At 46.3% G+C, this 23,430-nt stretch overlaps 1 protein-coding gene across 4 annotated transcripts; it reads left to right on the forward strand.

Moving 5' to 3' along the window:
* Positions 1–1,600: 1,600 nt before the first annotated feature.
* Positions 1,601–18,924, forward strand: SLC1A6 (solute carrier family 1 (high affinity aspartate/glutamate transporter), member 6). Of its 4 annotated transcripts, XM_010580668.1 has the most exons (12): positions 1,601–1,654; positions 5,337–5,589; positions 6,461–6,598; positions 7,407–7,611; positions 8,496–8,538; positions 9,154–9,494; positions 11,792–12,025; positions 13,087–13,281; positions 13,726–13,860; positions 15,297–15,400; positions 17,749–17,776; positions 18,449–18,473. In XM_010580668.1, exons 2-11 carry the CDS (start codon positions 5,376–5,378, stop codon positions 17,751–17,753), a joined length of 1,614 nt encoding a protein of 537 aa, XP_010578970.1. In that variant the 5' UTR covers positions 1,601–1,654; positions 5,337–5,375; the 3' UTR covers positions 17,754–17,776; positions 18,449–18,473. The 4 variants fall into 4 exon arrangements, with proteins under 4 accessions (XP_010578970.1, XP_010578959.1, XP_010578977.1 ...); XM_010580657.1 differs by lacking the exon at positions 17,749–17,776 and having other exon boundaries at positions 18,449–18,924; XM_010580675.1 differs by lacking the exons at positions 6,461–6,598; positions 17,749–17,776 and having other exon boundaries at positions 18,449–18,924.
* The last annotated feature ends 4,506 nt before the right edge of the window (positions 18,925–23,430 follow it).

Consider the following 23,430-nt stretch of genomic DNA (forward strand, 5'->3'; position numbering starts at 1 on the left):
GACACTGAGGTTATATTCTCACTGATGTGTTTTTTTCTTCAATTAGATGCATTTGAAGATCGTCTTTTACTTCTACTGCTCTCCCTAGTCAAAGCATACAGTCAAGATAATATTTCAAGAAGTTTCTCTGCTGCATGCAATATTTTACTCTCAGTTTCTAAGTTTGGAGCTGTTCAGTTCCTGGTGTTTCGGGGGATGAGACTCTCCCCACGTGCCACCAGGCTGCAGCGGGACGATAGATGCAGAGCAGAGAGCTCAGCCCATCTCCCAGGGCTGTTCCATCACTGTCCTTACCACCACAGTGGATGGGCAGACTCAGGTTTGTGTATAGCATTCCCCACTGGGCAAATGTCAGACAAACTTGCCAAAAACCACTCGGTAGGTTGAGGCATATGGGCATATTTGCATCCCCTTGTCACAGATCTGAGAAGAGCTAGGATAGTCTTCGGAAAATGAAATTATTTTCATGTCCTGACATTGCTTATGTCCTTTTTACAATAAAGCAGTATTTAAGGAGAAGGGTGCATGTGGTGGCCAAAAGTATGCAATTTGTGACAAGGGGATGCAAATCTGCCCTGATGCTACCATGCTTAGCCCTCCAGCGAAACTGCCTCCTGACGAGTGTGCAATGGCTAGCTCCTCTTTCCCTTCAGCCAGGATTTTATTACCTTCTGTCTTTAAAAAATGCTCATGGGAAGGTGCTGCACACTGGATGGTTTCAGCTTTTCTGATGTTGGCTGCTTTAGCAGAGACAAGGCATAAAGAGGAGAGGTGTTCTTCAACATACAGTACAAGTTGGAACAGATACATGTCAGCTGATTCAGAGATTTCCTGTTTCCTAGCTCTTTATAGGTCCTTAAGCACTATTGCCATCCTCCCCCCATGTTGGAAATCTTCTCCCTGTGTGGATGGGAAGATAACAACACAAAAAATCTGCAAAGAGCAAGACAAAAAAATATAGTGCAAAAGTCTTCCTTCCCCATTTTTTACTTTCACCATCTTCTGACTGATGTCACTAAAATAGCCAAAATTCCACTGTTTATGTGAAACCTCATTGCCAGGAACTAGGCATTAGTTTTGCAACGCTGAACTTTCTTGCAAAATATCCTGTGCTTCCTGGTCCAACCTTGAAGTTACCTCCAAAAATGCGCTCCCTGAGTGTTTTTGGCAGAGTGGAGCCTGGAGAAGCAGCCATAAATAGGAGAACTTTCACCAAGAGAGCCAAGCCACCTTCTTCCTCAGAAGAAGGAAAATCCAAACCATTGACAGCCTGTTAATCTGCAAGAGTATTTTGGTGACTTACTGTGGCAGTCTCAGAACTTCCAGCTGATGCAATAGAAAATATTTACGCAATTTCAGGCAAGCGATGCAGAGGGAATGTGCTGTGGAGGGGGCCGCTGTATTGCAAAATATGCAGATGGAGAAAGGGAGCAAGTCAGCAAGAGGGTGGGGACATCACAGGAGCAAGTTCTGCTGGTGAGTTCCTTCTGTGCAATAACTTTTGCTCTGAGAAGGCTGCTGAGCACATGGAGGAACATGGGATCTAATGACTAATCCTGAACTTTCCCATATCAAAATAGAAATTTCATTTTTTTTGCACAAGAATACATTTTCCAGTGTGTGTGGATGGGGAGACATCTGGAGAAAAGAGCAGGTGAGTGTGGGTTCTGCTCCCACCTTCCCAGTACAGGAATTCATGCCGTTGCTGTGGTATGGTCCAACTCTAAGAAAGAGAAGGTCTGGAGGAGAGGTGAGTCTCCATTTCCATAGTCCTGGTTCAACGCGGGTCTCCTCAGGTCACCATAGGGAATGGGAAGCCTGGTCTGCATGTAGCAAGCCCGTGATGGGTGATTTCAGAGTCATCAGAGCGACTGTTTTCACTTCACTAAAGAGATGGGAACTTTGCATGTCAAAGTAAGCTAGCACTTCACCTTACCAAGGTGTGCTGGGTTGTTTGATGAAGCGTGAGTGGTTTGGGAGTAAGAAAGAGGGTCTTTGGGCTTTGAAACTTTCTTTGATGGTTCTGCTTTTAGAAGTGATTGCTGGGTGATAATCCATTCTGCTGTAGGAAGTTGCACCGCATCCCTGCTGCCTGGAAGCTAGCCAATGTTATTCCAATCTACAAAAAGGAAAACCCAGGGAATTACAGACCTGGGAGTCTAACCTCAGTTCCTGGAAAAATTATGGAGATTATACTGAGTACTACTGAAAGGCATTTAGAGGATAATGCAATCATCAGGCACAGTCAGCATGGGTTCACAAAGGAAAATTATATCATTCTACAATAAGGTCTCCCACCCAGTGGATGAAGGGAAGGCAGTGGATGTAGTTTTTCTGGATTTTAGTAAGGCTTTTGATACTGTCCCTCACAGCATCCTTCTGGACAAGTTGTCCAGCTGTGGGGTGAGCAGGTTCATGGTGCACTGGGTGAAGAACTAGCTGGATGGCAGAGCTCAAAGGGTTGTAGTGAATGGGGCTACATCTGGCTGGCCAGTGTTTCTCAGGGCTCAATCCTAGGGCCAGTGCTGTTCAATATTTTAATCAATGATCTGGATGCAGGAGTTGAATGCCCCATTAGCAAGCTGCTGACGATACCAAACTGGGAGGTGCTGTTGGCTTTCTTGAGGGACAAGAGGCCTTGCAAAGGGATCTAGATAGAGTTGAGCATTGGGCCACATCCCAGCATTCATAGGATGAAATTGAACCCCATCCTGGGGTACATCAAACACAGCATAACCAGCCGGTCAAGAGAGGTTGTTTTTGGTGTTGGTGTAGCCTCACCTGGAGTACTGTGTGCAGTGCTGGGCCCCACCATTTGAGAAGGACATGAAGGTCCTTGAATGTGTCCAGAGGAGGGCCACAATGCTGGTGATGGGGCTGGAAGGCATGTCCTATGAGGAGGGGCTAAGGACTTTGGGCTTGTGTAGTTTAGAGAAAAGGAGGCTGAGGGGTGACCTCATTGCTCTCTGTAGCTTCCTGAGGAGGAGACATGGAGAAGGAGGTGCTGATCTCTTCTCCCTGGGATGCAGTGGTAGGATGCCTGGGAATGGTTCAAAGCTGCGCCAGGGGAGGTTCAGGCTTGACATTAGGGAGCATTTCTTTACCAAGAGGGTATTCAAACACTGGAACAGGCTTCCTCGAGAGGTGGTCGATGCCCCATGCCTGTCAGTGTTTGAGAGGCATTTGGACAGTGCTCTTAATAACAAGCTTTAACTTGGTCAGCCCTGAATTGGTCAGGCAGTTGGACTAGATGATCGTTGTAGGTCCTTTCTAACTGAAAGAGTCTATTCTGTTCTATTCTATCCCTCCAGCCACTGACAGTGCAGACAATTACTTTTCTCACCATAAGGGCAGTAAGCTCTGGGACAGACTTCTGGAAATCCTGCAGACAAAGAAGATAAGATGGATCAGAAAAGGGATTATTCAGTGAGTCTGTGATAGTAAAGGGTGAGATCTGAGAGGTGTCCTCTTCCTTGTAGGGCCAGTGATGCCAGTAACTGGCAAGACAGGAGGATACAAGATGTGTGAAAGTCCTGGCTCATTGGAACCCGACAGCTAATAATTTTGTTTGTCCAACCCTATATCTGGGAAGCTACTAAATAAATAATACAAGTCTATTCTGGGGCACAGGGGATTGAACCCATAGTTTCTTAAACTACTGTGGAGTTCAGGAGGCACAAGCTTAATGAACTGAAGCAATATGTACTTTGCAGTTTTTTTCTCTCATATGTGGCTGTGAAAAGTAGGACTGGCAGTGAAAAGGAGGAAGACAGGCAAAGTTTTCGCCTAGTCTGATGTATATTGGCTCCATCAACAGATAATAGCAAGGTGGTGTAATAAGAAAGGGAATGCGTGGTCAAGCTGGAATCAGCAGACCAAAATCCACAGAATGCTGTTTGCTAATCCAAAAGCTTGGGTGACCACAGCAGCACTGCAAGTTTCCTGCAGCAAAAGCCCAGAATCTTTGCCAGTGGCCTTCACACAGCTTAGCCTTGGGAGGGCTTAGAGTGACTTGGCTGGGCCACCTCAGGTGTGTCTCCACTGCTCTGAACCTCATGAAGGCATTAGCATCTGTGCAAACAAATCTTCTATCAGAATGGAGGTTTTCCTCCATCTGTCTGTTGGAAATGACCTTGAATGTTGTACCATGAACCAATTCCTCTTTAAGGTGATGTCTTCAGTTCATGATAGGCATTTATCTGGGTCCAAATGGCAGACACTAGAGGTGTACTTTATAGAGAACGTAATCCCAATTGTGATGGTTTCTTTGACTTAAATTTAGGATTGCAAATGACTTGCAACACCAAAGAAAGGTCTTTCAGCACCTGCTGATGTGCTAAGGTGACTTTGTTCTTCTTTGGTTTCATCTAGTCTTGCATTATCTTTGCAAACTCCTGGGAACAAGAATCATTTTCAGACCTTGTATCTGTCAAGGCACAGTGACAGTAGGAAAACAGCACCTGCATAGTCAGGCAATAATCCTCCTAATGATAAGAACTGTTGGATTGCTGGTGCCTTCCAGCACTCGAGTGGACTGCTATGCCTGTGTAGCCCCCTTGTTCTTTTGTTCTGAGGAATATGGGAATAATAGTAAAAAATAAACAGTTAAAGAATAGTAGGCTGCTCCAGGTCTTGCAGCCAGTAGGTAATGGAGCAGAACTGGTTCTTTATTTACCTCTTTGGAGTAGGTTTGAACTCAGCCTTAGTATTTGTGAAGACAGGACAGCAAGTTAACCCCATCAGTGGAGTTTGACAAGAGATACTACTTGAAAGTCCTGTTGTGCTTCAAAGGAAAATCAGTAAAGCATTATTCTCAGGCTCCACAGAAGGCAAAGGGATTATGTTCCTTTCTGCAGAAACAGCCGGTGCCACTTGCTGTCATGGGGATAGCTGCTTTGGTAGGGCCCTGTCCTTCTAGGGGGTATGTCAGAAATGTTGTTTGCTGCTTGGTCTTGTTTGGAACCGTTTGTGTACAGGAACTGGTTTTATTGCCAAGTGATAAAAAATCATTCCTGTCCAAACTGATAAAACTCCTACGAACAAGCCTGGGTGGCTGTGGAGCCTTTTCTGTCTGCCCAGGCCACCACAAGCCAGTCGTCAGCGCAGGTTGGGTGCTACAGAGGCCAGACCCTCTCAAGAGACACTAGAACAGTTGTGACAAGACCCTGGCAGCCCTCTCGATGCCTCGCCCTGGGGTCTGCTCCTTGCAGAGCAGCAGAGGAGCTCATTAATCAACACTAAACCTGCTTAGGGCCCCAGGGAAATGACCTAAAAATGAAGGCAAGGTGTGGGGTGCTGCAGCTTATGCTTTCCTGCCTGTGCTTCTCCCTGCCCAGCGTAGGCAGAGCCTTGGGGACTGAGCAGCCGTGCTGACCATGAGCGAGCAGAGCCATGTCAACAGCCTGTTCCTCAACGAGGACGCAGCCAAGCGGCTCAATGCCGAGAGCCGGGTGCAGCGCTTACGGCAGGCAGTGCAGAAGCGGGCAGCGCGGGCCAAGAAGCGGATGCACAGCATCACTGCTGACAGCGCTAAAAGCTTCTTCAGGAGAAACGCCTTCGTCCTCTTCACCATTGTTGCAGTCTTACTAGGTATGGAGCTGGTGGCAACACTGGGCACCACTTATAAATGTGGGGAAAAGTTTGTTTATTCTACAAAGATTTTATTTTATCATAACGATTTGGCTGGGAGGGTGAAGCTGATGAGCTGACACCTCAAAGTGCTCTTCACATCAGGAGTACTTTTGTGTGCAAGAGCAACAGACCTTGCAGAGGGTGCGTGTGAGGAAGACCTTGTCGATCCTTTCTGGCTGCAGCTTGCAAACAGTCTACAACAGAAAGGGTTTGATGATCCAGCTCTACCTACCCTCATAAAAATCATCCAGGTTTTTTCAGAGGCTTCTTGTGAGTGCAGCTACAGGCACAAGGGCTCTTCAGATTCATCCCACAGCTTTAGCCTGACAGGACCAGTAGGGGTAACTGATGCAAAGGGCTGTGATACAATGCAAACTAAATCTGCCCAGCAGTGAGTGGATTGTCCCTAGCTTTTGGTCCAGGCTATATGTCTCTAACTCACTGGCTGAACTCAGCTTTAAGAAGTGGGGGGACAAAGTCTCTGAACTGTGTAGTCACACTTAGGTTAGGCTGGGAGATCATATCTCTGGTCACAGCATTTTTGTGTTCATGAACATCCTGGGAACAGACCCCAAAGGAGCAGCAGACAGAACAACGAGGAAACCTGTGGTTTAGCACAAGGCTCCTGTACATATAAATATGTCAGAGGGAGAGAGAGAACATACAGTAAAAACTGGATCATAGCCTTTTAGAAAAAGAGCATTTGTTCCTTTGGGGAGAAGAGGAGCTGAAAGGAGATGAGAAAGAGAAAAGCCACACTGTAGGACTGAGGGACAGACCACTGGATCACACTGTCCCATTTCCATTCTCATCCCTTGTTGATCCACAGGGATCATCCTGGCATTTTCCCTTCGGCCGTACCAGCTGACCTATCGCCAGATCAAGTATTTCTCCTTCCCCGGCGAGCTGCTGATGCGTATGCTCCAGATGTTGGTTCTTCCTCTCATTGTCTCTAGCCTGATTACAGGTGAGGATGCTTTCTGCTGCTTTCAGCCAAGGCAATAATCAGCAAAGACAGATGCTACCTATTGTTGAAGTACTCCTTTGTGCCCCAGCTGGAGGTGCTTAGATTAGCTTGGCTAATAGTGACAAGCCTGAACCTACAGCTGTAGTGAACATGATTTGCACTCCTACTCCTGCTGGCTCAGTAGTGGGGAAGAGAAGCAGAAAGCCTTGTGCTTTCTCGGAAGACTGGGGGACACACAATGTGGTGTTTCCAATCCCCAACACTTGAGCACTAACAAGGATTTAATCCTATGTAACCTCGAACGTCAACAAGTTTGTTGCCTAAGTCAGCTTCAGGTTTCCTCCAGCCTAGGGAAGGTTAATTTGTGTCAGTCCAAAAGAGCTGGAGTTGATCACTGGCTGGAGAGCTTGTTTCATCTAGGTCTTCATAGAAGACATGCCAGCCATCCAAGGTTTCAGACAGCAGAAGGTACTGCAAGGCATTCCATCTGCTGAAACATCCCACCATTGGGGACTTAAAGGCCCAGTGCACTGAGAGGGGATTATTTCCCTTCTGAGAGCTTTAGGAGCTGCTCAAATGCAGCCTAAGACCAAGTGCTATGCTTCTTTGTAACCAGAAGCCACATTCTCCCATATTGACATCACCATGGAGCTGCAAAGTCTGCCCCTTGTATGTTGTGCTTCCTAGAGACCCCAGCTCCCTGTCCAACTCACACATGTGCCCTGCACACTTTGAATCTTTCTCGGGCTTCCCCCTTCCTTCTAAGACAATAGACCTTCTCACCTCGTCTCTCTATGTGACTCCCCAGGAATGGCCTCACTGGATGGCAGAGCCTCAGGGAAGATGGGGATGCGGGCTGTTGTCTACTACATGGTGACCACAATCATAGCAGTCTTCATTGGCATCCTCATGGTGATCATCATCCACCCAGGAAAAGGATCTAAGGACAAGCTTCACCGAGAAGGCAGAATTGAGCAGGTGCAGACCACAGATGCCTTCATGGACTTGGTGAGGTAGGTGAACAAGATGGTCTCATGTTGAGACCATATCAGTGAGATTACGTTCCTCCATGGAATGTCTTTCAGAAGTGTCACAGCTTTAGGCATACGCTCCTAGGGAAAGAGTTTATGGCTGTGTCTTGCCCAGCCTACTACTTCTAGCTTAGTCTAGCTAACTGGCTTTGCCACTCTGAGATTGAGTGCTTGACCTAGAGCTCTGTAGTCCAGCTCTTCTGTTAGAGGTATTAATGCAAGAGGCCAAGGCGTGCTCAGCAAAACAAGTAATGAAAACTGTCAATGACTGCATGTCCTTCAGAAATTCGCCCAGAAAAGGCTACTCCAAATATCCATCTTCACCGATCCAAGGAAATCAAGGAAGTGGTTCCTGAGACATTGTCTCTCCCTCCCTTGCTGTGACCTTACACAGTGAATTGGAAAGCTGTACTATCTCAAGTGGTATGAAGCTATGTTTCTGAGGTACAAGGTAACAGAGCTCAAAGGACACCTGTAGACATGAGGCTGAGAGCAAGGCAGTATATTAGAAGTTGTAATATGGTATTGTTTCAAGGTTCAGTTGGGTTTGATGATGCTTTTACAATGGACCCATATCCCAGTGCTGTATGTGTGTAGTCTCTTTCCACATACCTGAAATACAACCTTCTGAAAAGATGCGGCAGGAGTCTGAAAAGATGCAGGAGAGTGCCTGGCTCCAGATCAGTATATTCCACCTTCTGTCTGTCAATCAAACAGAAATGGCCCATCTGCCCTGTAGCCTGAGCTGGCATTGTGAGAGTTGTGACCTGAGACACTGCTCCAGGACAGAGGCATTGGCCAGGAAGCCCATGTTTTCTTGCTAGTCAAACAGGACAATAACTCTTTCCTTGTTTTATCTACTGCAGGAATATGTTCCCGCCCAACCTGGTAGAAGCCTGCTTCAAACAGGTATGAAATCCCACCTAGCCTATAACTTCCCTTTGCGCCCTGTGCCCTAGACCATGGTCCAACCTACTTCTCTGAGGGATGGAACAGCAATTGCTCTATACTGCCTTCACGCTTCCCCAAATCTGACTGCTCCAGGATGCATTGCAGTCATTAGTCTGTATCACACCATCCCCCACGAAAGCTTTTCAAGCTGTCTGTAGATGGAGGCTTCAACCTCTGCCCCATCCCACGCTCAGAGTCAGGAAGGGTTTGTGTGATCTCAGGTAGCAGTCTTGGACTGGCAGTGAAATGGGAGCAGATTCTCCAAGTATATTTCACTTCTGTAGTGCTACTGCCCTTGGAAACAGCATAAAGGGTTATCAGAGAAGCCAGAATACCTCTGACCTAGGGATTTGAGATGCTCCAATTGTCTCTTTTGACCTTCAGCTCTATGAACTTTTTGATGAAATCACTAAGCTAGGGAGCTTGAGAACAGGCAAGGCAAGTTTCCCACACAGGTCAGCAGGAACTTGCAGCACTCTTCTTTCTTTAGGAAGGGATTCAAGAGCCTAGCACGTTGTCCTGAGCTCCTGAACCAGGGCCTGTGAGTATATCTGATAATTTGTGTCTTTTCAGTACAAGACGCAGTACAGCACCAGGGTCTTCACCAGAACCGTCCTCCACAGCACCAATGTCACAGCAGGTGTGACAACCACTCAGATCCCTGTGCCTGAGAACTTCACCAGCATCCTGGAGAACGTCACTCATGCCCTGGGGACCATCTCCGAGGTGCTGACCTTTGAAGAAGTCATTCCCATCCCGGGCTCAGCCAATGGGGTGAACGCGCTGGGGCTGGTAGTGTTCTCCATGTGCTTCGGTTTGGTGATCGGCAGCATGAAGCAGAAGGGACGGGCCCTGCGGGAGTTCTTTAACTGCCTCAACGAAGCCATCATGAGGCTGGTGGCCATTATCATCTGGTGAGGAGCACGGCCGGTTGGAGCAGGAGGTCTGCAGGTGCAGTTTCCACTGACCTGATGAGAAGTGGGGTAGCTTTAAGGATGACATGCACAGGAAAAGCAGATGGGCACAGCTCTCCTTTGGCTCCATCAGGCTGGAGGGAAAAGTCTGGATGGGATATTTGTTCACATTTCATTTCCTGTTTTTTGTTTTTACCTTAGAAATATCAGGTACACCAGGACTTGCTTTCCTTGAGGCTGCTGGAAACATCCTTGGAAGACCACAGAGCTGGAGTGGAAGATCTCTTAGCCTTACCAACAGGGGTAGGGTGTGAGGCTTTCCCACCAAAAGCTTTCCTTCCAGCTATGTTCCAGGAGTCTGACTTAGCTATGAAGCACAACAACCTATTGCCACTTTCCTGCTACTCAGGGTGGCATCTGTATGCATGAGCTCTGTGAGCTGAGCTGGGTTGACAAGGTCAACTCGAAGTTACTCCCTTTCAATATGAGGTGTCCCAGATCCCAACTCCTCTAGAGCTCAGCTGCTTGTTGCTTTCTGTGTAAGGCTGCCTGTGCTACGTGGTCCAGATAAACACGGCATTGCTGAGATGAGTCTTCTCTACAAGGCAGCATTTTACCAAATCTTGTTACTTTAAGCTCTTTACCCATCTAGGGCTCAAGGTCTAAATAGCAGTTTGTGGTAGGTACCACGAGACAGGAGAGATGTGGGGCTGGCAGAATACATGGAAACGTCTGACAGGGAAGGGATCTGTCAGTCCCGCACTCTCTCCCATTTTAGATCACTCCAGCTTCCTTTCCCTGGTCTTCTAGTCACAGTCTTGTATCTCAGAACAGCATCCTCAGCATAGGGGGACAGGCCTTACACAGAAAAACACAAAGGGGAAGAACAACCCTGAGCTCATAGCAGAGTGTTGGGGAGCCCCAGCCCTTCTGGGATCTTTTCCTCCACGGATGAGCCAGAACTTGGGGCCTTGCTTTTTTAAGAAAAGATAAGAGTTGCCCAAGGGCACAGAAGGGAGAACACAAGCACAGTGGAACAAGTAGACCTGCACACTACTCCCAGAGACAATTTCAAGGTGCCTTCAACATCCCCTCTTCAGCTCCCCCTTACAGTGAAAGAAGGCAGGGCATTGATGTATAGAACATTGGTTACACTCAGGAAACTGTCTGTGTGCATACAGTAGGTACTGTCTGGAGAGACCTCCTGACTTACTTACAAAATCCAGCTGGTATAGGAGGTAGGACTGTCAGCTGCAGCCCAGCACTCCTTCCTGAAGCCACACTCTGCAGAGCATCTCCCAGGAGCTTGTTTTTCCTAGGGACAGCTGGTCACTAGCTGCAGCCAAGGATGTCTTCTAAGAAGAAGGTCAGAGGAAATGAAATATTTGTGAAATCCTTTCCTGAAACTTTTCCAAACCTCCCAGGCTAAGTTGGAGTTCGGCATGTGGACCTCTGAGCCTTGTGCATGAATTGCATGTGAGCTCTTGAGCTGTAGAGGCCCAGCCCTGAGAGTTGTGGCCGTGGAGCTGGGATTTTCTTTGGTCCAGTTATTTGTCCATGTTTAGTTTAGTGCCCATGATATTCTCCATGTCTGTGTTATGGCTTCCTTTATGTGGAGCCTCACTGCTGCTCATGAGATGCATTGTTATGGAGGGGGAAAAAAATCATAAGGAATATAAAGGATAGCAGTGTACCTCAGAATGGGTTTTTGTATAAGCCATGGCTGCTTTCACAGGTGTTGGTGTGCCTAGTCCTTGCTCCACCAGATGTGGATACCCTGTGTGTTCCTATTCCCTAAATGCGAACATCTGAAGATAGCAAGGCTGATATCCCAGAGCCTATAGGACACTATTTCTTTTACTCCCCAATTCCCTGTTTATCCTGTACTTCCCTGTGCCTCTCAGTAAAAAAAATACTCTCAGCCCAAGGTCTGTTAGGAAAGGAGGGGGCTCTGAAGACTCGTCTACGTAACCTCCCCTATCAATTCTACAAGGAGTGTTGTAGAAACATGTAGGGAACCCAGGAGGAGAAAACCTCCACCAGTGCTCAAGCTGTGCACACAACAGTGCTGGGGTCCCTGACAATGCAACAAGAGCTGTTTTTTGACCATGTGGTGAACAAGTGCCAGCTCTCTCCAGGTTTCCAGAAAACAAACCAGAAATATCATCCAACAATTAGGCTCAATGAGCACTTCTGGTATGCTGTCTTATTGGGGATTTGTCCAGACAGCATGCATTAAAGCTGGTGTGAAAGTGTGAGTGCCAGTTCTGAGCATTGCCCTTGTATTTCTGCCACAGGTACGCTCCAGTTGGAATCATGTTTTTAATTGCTGGCAAAATCCTGGAGATGGATGACCTAGCAGTGATGGGAGGTCAGCTGGGGATGTACACGCTCACTGTCATCGTTGGACTCCTCATTCATGCCCTCTGCATCCTGCCACTGCTTTACTTCATCGTCACTCACAGAAACCCCTGGGTATTCATTGCAGGGCTTCTGCAGGCCCTCATCACAGCCCTGGGCACCTCCTCAAGGTACGATGGCTACATAGGAATAGGGTTGGGGCTGGTGTGGATACTCTGGGACTGCTTCTTAGCGCTCCATTGCCCTCAGTGCAGCACTGTGGTCTCACAATTTCTAGCACTAGCAGCTTTTGCACTGGTCCAGCCAAGCGCATCTGAGAGTGGAAAGATTCCCATTCCCCTGCTCAGGAGCCCTAATCCTGTGGCCACCTCTAACCATCGGTGTGTGGCCTGTATTCTTCCTTACCAAACATGGAGGTGACTCTGCTTGCAGCACTGAAATGCTGAGCTCAGGACAAATATCAAGTCCCACTAAATTGCAGCATTATTCCACATGCACATACATCACACACATGTACTCACACATTTCCACATTTCTCCCTCCCAAGCATAAATGCAGTATGCAGCTGGCATTAAACTCACCGGAGGCCTGGACAAAGGCATAAACACCCATATGTTCAATGACTCACACTGCCATGCAACACAGCCAAAGCAAGGGATTGTAGGTAGCTGTCGTTTCACTATATGCCATATTTCTTGCTATATTCATTTCCTGGCAAGCACATAACAGTCTTTCCCACATGCGTTCTCATACTGAAACACACAGCATTTTTCCTGCTCATGTTCTTTTTCAGAAACAATTTTCTGCTTTCTCTGCAAGACATATTCTCTCACATGCGTTATTCTTGTCTTATGCACTGAGGGGGGTGAGAAAGGGCTCAAGTTTTTTAAATAGCTGGAAAAGGAGTTTTGGTCTTGAGGCTCTGTCCTATGTACCCTGAATCCTCCAGCATCACCTTCTTTTGGTGTTATACCAGCATCATCAGCCTCAGGGTTACACAGCCCCTGTCCCAGCCCCCTGAGGAAAGCCATGTCTGAATGTGCAACTGCAGCGTGCACCATATCTGAGGAAGCCTTGCTTAGACTGTTCTTTCTCCTAGCAGCTTCTGGCCTCTGGCTCACATGGCAGGGTGAAAAAGCAGGTGGGTAAGGTCATAAACCAGGCAGAGGCTTAGTCCCTCTTTCAAAGCCAGCATATACCGAATTCATGTTATTTTGTAAATTCCTTTCAGCTCAGCGACTCTACCCATCACCTTCAGGTGCCTGGAAGAAAATAATGGTGTGGACAGGCGCATCACGAGGTTTGTTCTGCCTGTGGGAGCTACAATTAACATGGATGGCACTGCTCTGTACGAGGCCCTTGCAGCCATCTTTATTGCACAAGTCAACAACTATGAACTTGACTTCGGGCAGATCATCACAATAAGGTGACTTTTGAAAGAGTTTTGGGACTACAGGAAGGGCTTCAGTTTTGTTGTCTTATCTGAAGTGTGGTCAGGTTCCTCTTTTGCTCAGAAGATACAATGAGAAAAAAAAAGTATGGAAAGGAAGGGTGCACTACACCTCTAGGTACGGAAGAACACATGATTTGGGCACCACAATTTTGAGGCTCCACTTGAGGCCTTATTGCATTTCCAGGTCCCTTAGCTAAAGCTGCAGTGTGCAGTCTGTTATGGATGGGTGCCTGGCAGGTGGGAGCTTGGCTGCTGTGTTGATGTCCCATGTGTCATCATCCTGCTCGGTGATCAGGGCAGAAAGGCTGCCAAGGTGTTTTGTAGACTATGAGTTTGAGCTACTTCCTGACATTTTTGCAAATGCAACTACCTCTTTTCTTCCCTTTGCTGATAGCTGTGCTTTCCTGTTCCCTCCAGCATCACTGCCACAGCAGCCAGCATTGGAGCCGCAGGTATTCCCCAGGCAGGACTGGTGACAATGGTTATAGTGTTGACATCAGTGGGGCTGCCTACTGAAGACATTACGCTGATCATCGCTGTGGACTGGTTTCTGTAAGTTCTCTGCTCAGCAGCATGCACTGCTGTGCGCTCCCTGCCAGTGCTTACAGAGTTCACCTGTACTCCCAATGTCTCTGCTAAAAGCAGTCTCAGTAACCTGTATCATTAAGCTTAAAACACACCTGTATCCATGAGACCTCTGCACAGTAGCACATTCTGCCCATGCTGGAGACTTCACCATGTACTTTCATGACCCAAGGCATCAGAGGTCACTTGCAGATCAGCCTGGTCACCAGGCAGAATGTCCTTAGTTTGCTTTATCTTAAAAGGCACCCAGAAACTATCTCCAGAATGGTAGGGACAGGTTGTGCCAATAGTAAGCAAATTCACACTGCAGAGTGATGGTTCTGCGCTACCGAACATGGAAAGTGGGATGAGACTGGGCTGTACACAGTTGAGGAGTGTTTAGATGGGTGCAGCTAGTCAGCTACTTTGCTCCATTTCAGCTTTCTTTCCTTTTTAAACCTTGGGACAAGTGATTTCACAGGAGTGCTCTTAGGAACTAGGTTGAAGACTGCATTTGTGCACAGTCCTCGCTCTCTCAGTCTTCTCAAACAGAACAAAATCCCGACTCAGGGACACACTGTCAGTGTTTCCTCTGTTCTTCTGTATCTTGTATTGCTGGTTTGTAGCCAAAGCAGCCGAAGTCTGCTCCCAGCCATGGCTGAGCAGTTGGAAACAGAGTCTTACCCAACACCTCCACTTCTTCTGTGAACTGTGCATAAGAACAGACTTGGCTGGAAAAAGCCCTGCCTCCTAAGATGCCAGGTTACCTCTTGTACTGACCCAGAAAGGTTGGTTTCAATCAGGTACCAAAAGTCTTATCTGTTGTAACCGCTGAAGTATTTGATGGATTGCTGGACTGGTGATAGCTACAGCTCTTACATACAGTTGTGGTTGTGGAGAATATCTCATTGCAAAGGGTGTTTTACATTTGCTATTTTGCACAAAGAATCTGGTGCCTTGTCTTAGTGTATACTGTCCATCCTGAGGAAATTTGGCTCCAGAGCAGCACTAAGTCGTAGGTTTGCACCAGAATTCCTGCACTTCTTGTAAAACAAAATGCAGCTCAAGTGTAACGGATGTAGTGAGGCTCATCTGAGTCTGCAGAAAGGCCTTAGTAGCCCTTTGGAAAGCAAACTGTCAATGTGGAACCACAATAATGTTTCTCTCATTTTGTGGCAAGTCCAAAATTTTCAGTGAGAAACTAGGAATGCAATAGAGCAGGAATGAATGCGAAGCCTGTGCTCAAGGCTATCAATCAAGGAAGGCTTTCTGGGAGTTATTTTCCTGTCACTGTTGAAGTGTCAATTATTAGAGTGACTTGAAAAGTAGAAAAAGTTTCATTGAAGATGTTTCTTGAAATAGTCTTCATCCCCTTAGCTGTTGCTAAGAAGCTATATTTCATGTTTTTCTCTCTGATTTTTCAGGGACCGCCTTAGAACAACCACCAATGTCCTGGGGGATTCTCTGGGGGCTGGCATTGTGGAGCATCTCTCCCGGCGTGAGCTGGATGCGCAGGACTGCGAACTTGGTAATTCTGTGATAGAGGAGAAAGACCAGCTCTCCTACCTGGTGTGCACACAGAATGACATCCACAGGCACCTCAGGAGTGAGACAGCACTGTGAAATTGGGCAGCAGAGTGCAGATTAATGCTATAAAAGCCAAGACTTGAAACAGAAGTCCATAGTAGAGGACAGAGAAAGATCCACTCTCCAAGATGCACACTTTTCTCCCCACCTCTGCCACACGCAGTCTTCCCTGATCCCGTTTCTCCCCCATCTCTTTCTGACTGGCATTAAAGAGGAGGAAATTAAACTGCAAAGAAATTTTATTCCACAGAAGCCTGATTTAGTCATTCTTATGGCGTCCAAGAGTTAGACCTGAGTAAAGAAGACTCAGTGAATGAGCTGGACTAGGAGCTCCTTCGTTTCTGAGCTAAAGTATGAGCACAGCTAAGTGGCAAGGTGGGTCAGGGACACCAAAACCTGTGGGCTGGCACCAAAATGTTGCCATGATGACTCTGCCCTGCAGGATACAGCTGCAAAGCCTTCACTTGGTTGCTGGCTTCCCCCAAGCACATAAAGCTTTTAGCATTGGCCATTTGGAGATCCCTGGAGAGCCCCAGCACTCCTGTTCAAGCTCTTCATTGCCAAGAGTGTTTATCATAAACACAGTGTCCTCCTTGCTCACAGTCCTGGTGTTTGCACAGATATGCGGATGATGCTTCCTGAGAGCTTCTCACTCCTCCAGCAACCCTTCTGGCTGCAGATACTGGAGTCACCCAGCTCCTGAAGGAATGTGAGACCATACAGCAGGGACAGGGCTTACTGTGCTGGCTGGTAGCACAAATAGGGGTCAATAGGCTTTTCAGTAGTGGAAGCTGCTAAAGGACTGTGAAAGCAGCAAACAATTAAAGAATTTATTATCTCCATTATGCAGCCTCTGAAACAGGTCTCCCCTCTACCAAACTCTGTCAACCACCAGTTAACTTCATTTCTCTTTAGCAAGCTGTTCTCCTCTTGGTGAAACAAGAAGGGGAAATGCAAAGTTTAAGAACAGTTTGCCCTCCTGAGCAGCTGGGTGGTACCTCCACGCCAGGAATGACTCCCTGCTACCCCAGATTTGCTCAGAAAACAGTTTCACTCCTCATTATAAGACTCCTAAGGAAACTGTTCCTTTGCTCATCTTTGGCTATTTTCAGAAGGGACTTCCCTTCAGTCACATAGCTCCAGACTGTGCTTCCAAATATCTCTGTCTTTCTACAGCTCTTTATCTTTCATAGGCAGTACCCAACCACTTCTCAGCACTTGTATAAGTTTGCCAGACACTAAACTTATAAATGCAGCATAAATTTCTCAGTTCCTACCAAATGGAGCTCAGCTTCTGTTTAACACACTTGGACATAAGCCCACACAACATCCAAAACATCTCAAGAGGCTCGAGCAAGAAGAAGAGACCTGCTTCATCCATGCTCTGTCCCCTTTCCCTGGCGTGGCCAGGAACACAGCCTGTATCTCTCACTCCAGTGAACAGGACCAATAGGGTTTGCTCCATAATATCCTGGTCCATGAACATCCAGTAAATAAATGTCTAGACACAAACAGGAGGATGTAAAGGATCCACAGTTCTTGGGCTACTACAGTGTAGCTGTCCTGCTTTAGAAATGGCTAAGCTCAGAAACAGCAGCAAGCAACCTCCTGTTGCACAGCCGATCTATCTAAACTGGGTAGCTTTTACTTGAGATCTGCTCATTATTCCAGACCCAGTATATCCCTTAAACCCCTCTACCCTGGCTTTCCATACTGATTCTTTTCATCCAGAAGGCCTAGCCATAAACTCAGAGGTGCACCTAAGTGGACCTCAGGAAGGAAGACCTCAGAGGTGTCATCTAGAGTCAACTTTGCCAACCACAACTGCACAAGTGCCCATGCTTAGCTCCCAAGCACTAACAGAGCTTCCTAAAACACATTTCTGGAGATGTCCAAAGCCAGATCCTGAGGCTCTTTTTGGTCCTTCAGGAATTGCAGGATTATATATTGGTGCTGCCACATTCCACATCCTGTGGGCAGAGTATTCTATTTTTATGGGCTGGGCGATTGTTGGGAATCTGAGACAAATGGACAAATGCATCTCACATAAAAGTGGATAACAGAGCAGGGTAAATAGAAATGTATTGTAGCTCCATTTAGTAGTATTTGGTGCCAGACCCTAAGGCAGCAGGCTGTTTCCTGACTGTGGAAGGCAGGTTGCTTATCCTGACAAGAGATCTGCTCTAGCAGGGGGCAAGTGAGCAGGATAACAAATTATTATCCTCCTCTCTGCAGCATTTTTTTATCTTGTATGAATACAATTATAATGTCTGCTCTTCTCCTTTCTAGACTAAACAGACCCTGTATACCCTCACAGGTAATAATCATTCATGTTCCTCTCCTCTGGACTTTTTCCTCGCTGTTCCACATCTTTCTTAAAGTGGAGTAGCTAAAACTTGACACAACAATCCAACTAAAGATTTATTAGTGCTGAGCACTGAGGAAAGAATATTTCGTGCACATTAAGATTTAGATCTTAGTCTCAAGTTGCCACAGTTTAACAGCATGCTGTGCATCAGCTGATCAGGATAACTGCCCATGATGCATACATACAAGGAATTCAAGTCTGTTCATCTTATCTTAAATCTTAGTGAGGTTAGACTCTTACTTTGATGAGACAGCTGTATCTAAAGACTGGATCTTAATCAAAGAGTTTTAAGATACTCTGCAGTAGCTTGTATCCATAGTGGGCTAAGACAGCACTAGCTTATCATTAACACAGCTCAGCTGATGTGAGTCTAAACCTTCATAAAGAACAGACCTGCTTATAAAACCCAATAAAGTGCCTTATTTTTTCACAACAGCATGATAGCATTGACTCAGCTCCAGTGGTAATACATGATAATTCGTACATTATTTTAAGTAGAACTCCTGCCTAGCCAGTAATTTCCCAGCCTGTGTTTGTGCAGTTGATTATTGTTACCTAAGTACAGTAATTTATATTTGTCCATATTGAACTTCATCTTTTTTTTTCTTTTTTTTTTTCCAGACTATTTGTCCAACTTTTCAAGAAAGCATTGAATTCTAATCCTGAAGAGACTTCCTGTATATAAAGGGCAAACTGATGGATGAATTGGAAGAAAAGATTGTTGGATTGAACTCTAGCTCAAATGGGAATTAATTCTGGGAAGTCCTATGGCTTGGGTTATACAGACAGCCAAACTAGATGATCATAAGGGTCCCTTCTGGCTTTATAATATATGCACGTGCTTTCTGGTTTAGAGATATTGCAAAGGGTCCTTCCAGCCTGATCATTTTTAAAAGGTGTCTGGAAGGATCCTAATGATACTTTAATAAAACTCAGCAGGAGTCTAACCTGTTTTCAGTTGCTGTTAGCAGACATGTGAACATATCACAAAAGGGGCTCTCCATACCACATTGCATCAACATGATCTCAGATGTTCCCACAAAGTAGTACACTCCAAGCCTTGACATTTGTGATTTCCTGCTTTCAACACAAGATTAATGGAGCACAAACAAGTAGAGGCCTCATTTTCAAATACTGCAAATGAGTCTCCCATGGGGAATTTCAGAATTCAGCTGATAGTTTTTAGCTCTGGTGTTTATCCATGTCATTAAGCAGTTTATGACTGGGATTATCTATCTGCTTACGGTACCCAAACAGTAAAGTATTGTCAGGAATTTGCATATCTATATATAGATATATATATATATACCTATATATATATATGAAAGGGGCACATGTGCACAAACATACATATACACAGAGGTTTGGGGTTTTTTTGCTAATCCAAGAAGGAAAGGCAATACTAAACTCTCACTCTGTAAAGCTGCATACTTCATTTTGATGGCCACCTTGATTTACCCAACTAATCCCATCCTTAAAAAAACAGAGAATATTTTACTTTATTCCAGTAATAAGTCTTCCAAAGCAAGGTTTACCAGGAAGGAGCATAGTGCATGCTGATTTGAAGTTGTACCTGCTGGTGATATAAAGAGAACTTCTCAATGTACAGACAAAATTCTCCACTTTGTCTTTGACTTCCCAGCGCATATCCCAGGGACCCACATCCCCACTGCATCTGACTTGGCAAGGAGGCAGGCTTTAAGAGCTCAGCCAAGAATACAGAAGTGTTTGTACTCCTTCCAAACCCAACACTGACCTTGTACTAACTCAGCCTTCAAAACTGGATAACTGAAATTATTAAATCATTTTATCAACTGTCTTTTTAAATTACCAGATATTTGAGAGTTTATGCAGTCTTTTCTTTACTGCAGTCTTGCTGCTTCTACTTGCAGAAACTTTCCAAGTTTCTCCTATTTGCAAACAGATTTATTCCTAATGATTAGATGGGCAACATTTGGGATGAAATAGAGAGCTGTCTCAATGCATACATAAATGAAGAGCTCTTGGATTAGGACACATCTCTTCAAAATTAATTTTAAGAGCGAAAATCCATGAAGAATATGGATTTTCGGATGATAGGCCATGTGTCACATTACGTATGTGATATGTGCACATTGTTTCAGGAGTCAGATCTGCCCATGAAAACTGCCCTGAAATTGTATGTACTTCTTTTCCTCTGCCCAAGGAAGAAAGAGATAGCTGGAAATCAGTGCTGTACAGTGTGTTCATAGCATTCTGACAGTTTGACTATGTTAATTCCCAATTTTTTCTTCATGCTGTGAGTTTCAGTGTTCATAAAGATAGTTTGCATATTTGAAAAATAAAGGGAATTTTTCCACGATGTTTTTTTCTATTTTTTTTCCTCAGGACCATGCCTTACAAAGTTAGGGACATTACTTTTAGCATTATGTATTACACTTCCTTATCTCCATGTGCCTATGTCATGGGTCAAATACCAAATCCATATTTTTACAAGGCCTTTCCCGAAAGCTTTTTCTTTGATGCCATCTTTTGCATATGTCCATGTCATGGTTTAACCCCAGCTGGCAACTAAGCACCACACAGCTGGCTGCTCACTCACTCCCCCCATGTTGGGATGTGGGAGAGAATCAGATGAGTAGAAGTGAGAAAACTCATGGGTTGAGATAAAGACAGTTTAATAGGTAAAGCAAAACCCATGCATGCAAGCAAAGCAAAATTAGGAATTCATTCACCACGTCCCATCGGCTGGCAGGTGTTCAGCCTTCTGCAGGAAAGCAGGGCTCCATCACTCATAATGGTTACTTGGGAAGACACAATGCCATAACTCCAAATGTCCCCCCATCTCCTTCTTCTTCGCCCAGCTTTATATGCTGAGCATGACATCATATGGTATGGAATATCCCTGTCCCAGCTGTATGCCCTCCCAACTTCTTATGCACCCCTAGGAATAACAAAAACATCTCTGTATTATCAGCACTGTTTTCAGCACAAATCCAAAACATAGCCTTATACCAGCTACATGAAGAAAATTAACTCTATCCCAGCCAAAACCAGCACATTCTCCACCCCTAATTCCATACCATTTACATCATGCTCAGGTCCCACACTACCCAATACCACCTCATTAACCACCACCCCCTCTTCCCATCCTTTGATATAATACACAGATATCATTCCCTTAGTCTATGGACCACCCCTATAAAATGTCTTTAAAATGTCCACAAATGTCCACAAAATGTCCGCTGAGTTCATTTAGTCCATGACTTTGGGCTCCATCTGTTATGGTGATCACTCAGGACGGGATAGATGGTGTGTTGCACAGTTATGGGGCACCAAAGCCAGTTTAGGTCAGGCCACTGCTGCACTTGCACAGCTTCTTATAAGGCTTGTCCTCCATTGTTTTGGGTGGTTCCTGCTATAGTAATTCCTCCAACACGCAACTCAAATCATGGGTTACAACAATTTAAAGGTATTTCCATTACAATCTCTACCCCTGGTCTCTTCGGGCCAGGTTATAGGGAGTAACATTGCAATGAACTCCTCCTCTTGCTCCTAGGCTGGCTAGGACTTATCCACAGACTGCAGTCCCTTAGGGTTGTACCTGCTCCAAGTGGAGCCTTATCTATGAGCCACAGTCTCGTCAGGAGTATACCTACCTGCTGTGGCATAGACATATCCACAGCCACAGTCACTTTGAGGTGCACTTGTTTCAGTGTGGCCTTATCCATGGGCCACAATGCCTTCAGAGATACCCCTGCTCCAGTGTACTGGCAGAGCTGCACGAAGCTTACTTCACATACACAGCACACAAGCACGTACTTCCATCTATAAAATTCACCCCAAACAAAGGTTGTATGGAAGACGTCTCTGAGGCTTAAACAATAATGAGTTTACATTACTCACTGAAACATTGCATTAATGACGTGGTATTTGAACAAAGTGAAAGCTGTTAGTTCTTCTCCCCTTGATATCCCTTTTTTTTTGTCATCTGTTCCCTAAGGGACAGGAACTGAGGTGAGTAACATGGCTGATGGGGCAAGGTCATCACCAGTCAGGGCCCAGTCCCACAATAACCAAGAAAGGCAAGCAGCACAGACTCAGAGATGATGGCCAGGTCCAGCCAAGAGTCCAGACCATAAGACAATAGCATGGTGATGAAGCAGGTCTGAGGTAGGGGCCCTAAGTGAGGCTACCCAGGGCCATTAAGGCCTATTAGTGCACTTGGGGTGCATATGCAATCAAGTCCACACCTCCTGTCCTCCCAGCTATGCAGACTCTCCTGTGTGGTACAGGTAGTTTGGTTGAGGGATCTCTGGAGATCATCTAGTCAAACCCCTCTGCTCAAAGCAGGGTCAACTAGAGCAGGTTGCTCAGGACTTTGTCCAGCTGAATGTTGAACATCTCCAACGATGTAGGCTCCACAACCTCCTGGGCAACCTGTTCCAGTGTTCAATCACTCTTACAGTAAAGAAGTTTTTCTTTGTTTAAATGGAATTTCTTGTATTTCAATTTGTGCCCATTGCATCTTGTCCCTTCACCGGATACCACTGAGACAAGTCTCAAGGCTCCCTTGAATCTTTAAATTTCATTTAATGTTTCAACAGGCTGGAGAAATGGGCTGTCAGGAACCTCATGAACTTCAGCAAAAAGAAATGCAAAGTCCTGCACCTGGGGAGGAATAACTCCATGCACCAGTATATGAGGGCCACCCAGCTGGAAAGCAGCTTTGCAGAAAAGGACCTGGAAGTCCTGGTGGACACCAAGTTGAACACAAGACAGCAACGTGCCTTTGCCACAAAGGCGGCTAATGGGGGCTGCATTAGAAGGAGTGTTGCCAGCAGGTCAGAGGAGGTGATCCCTCCCCTCTGCTCAGCACTGGTGAGGCCACACCTGGTGTGCTGTGTCCAGTTCTGGGCTCCTCAGTACAAGAAACATGGACATACTGGAGACTCCAAGGAAGGGCCATAAAGATGATGAAGGGACTGGAGCATCTCCCACGAGGAAAGGCTGAGAGAGCTGGGACTGTTCAGCCTGGAGAAGAGAAGGTTCAAGGGGATCTTATCAATGTATATACATACCTGAAGAGAGGGTATAAAGAAGATGGAGCCGGGCTCTTCTCAGTAGAGCCCAGCGACAGGACAAGAGGCAACAGGCACAAACACAGGAGGTTACCTCTTAACACAAGGATACACTTTTTTACTGTGAGGCACAGGTTGCCCAGAGAGGTTGTGGGGGTCTCCATTCATGGAGGTATTCAAAAACTGTCTGGACATGGTCCTGGGCAACCGGGTCTAAGTGACCACTGAGGTCTTGGCCTACTGAGGAGAAGGATGGTGCAGTGGCTGAAGACACAATCACGGGATCCCCCGAGCAGGGCCCTTTCTCTAGTGGGAGCTGCTTTCATTTTTGGCTTTTTGGCTGCACACCCCTCTCCCTCCACGTCTCTCCACTCGTTTCACCCGGGGATGGCTCGGCTTCCGCGCACCCGCTACCCCCAGCTGGGGACCAGAGAGGCTCACCGGCGGCCGAGCTGACACAACGGCCGCGGTGAGGAGACACCTCAGGAGGGCGCGGGCACTCGGCCGCCGTCCGTCCCCTCAGAAATCCCGCCCAGCCCCCGC

This window comes from Haliaeetus leucocephalus, unplaced genomic scaffold (genome assembly GCF_000737465.1).
Source record: "Haliaeetus leucocephalus isolate CR32 unplaced genomic scaffold, Haliaeetus_leucocephalus-4.0 Scaffold76, whole genome shotgun sequence".
NCBI classification, from domain to species: Eukaryota; Metazoa; Chordata; class Aves; order Accipitriformes; family Accipitridae; genus Haliaeetus; species Haliaeetus leucocephalus.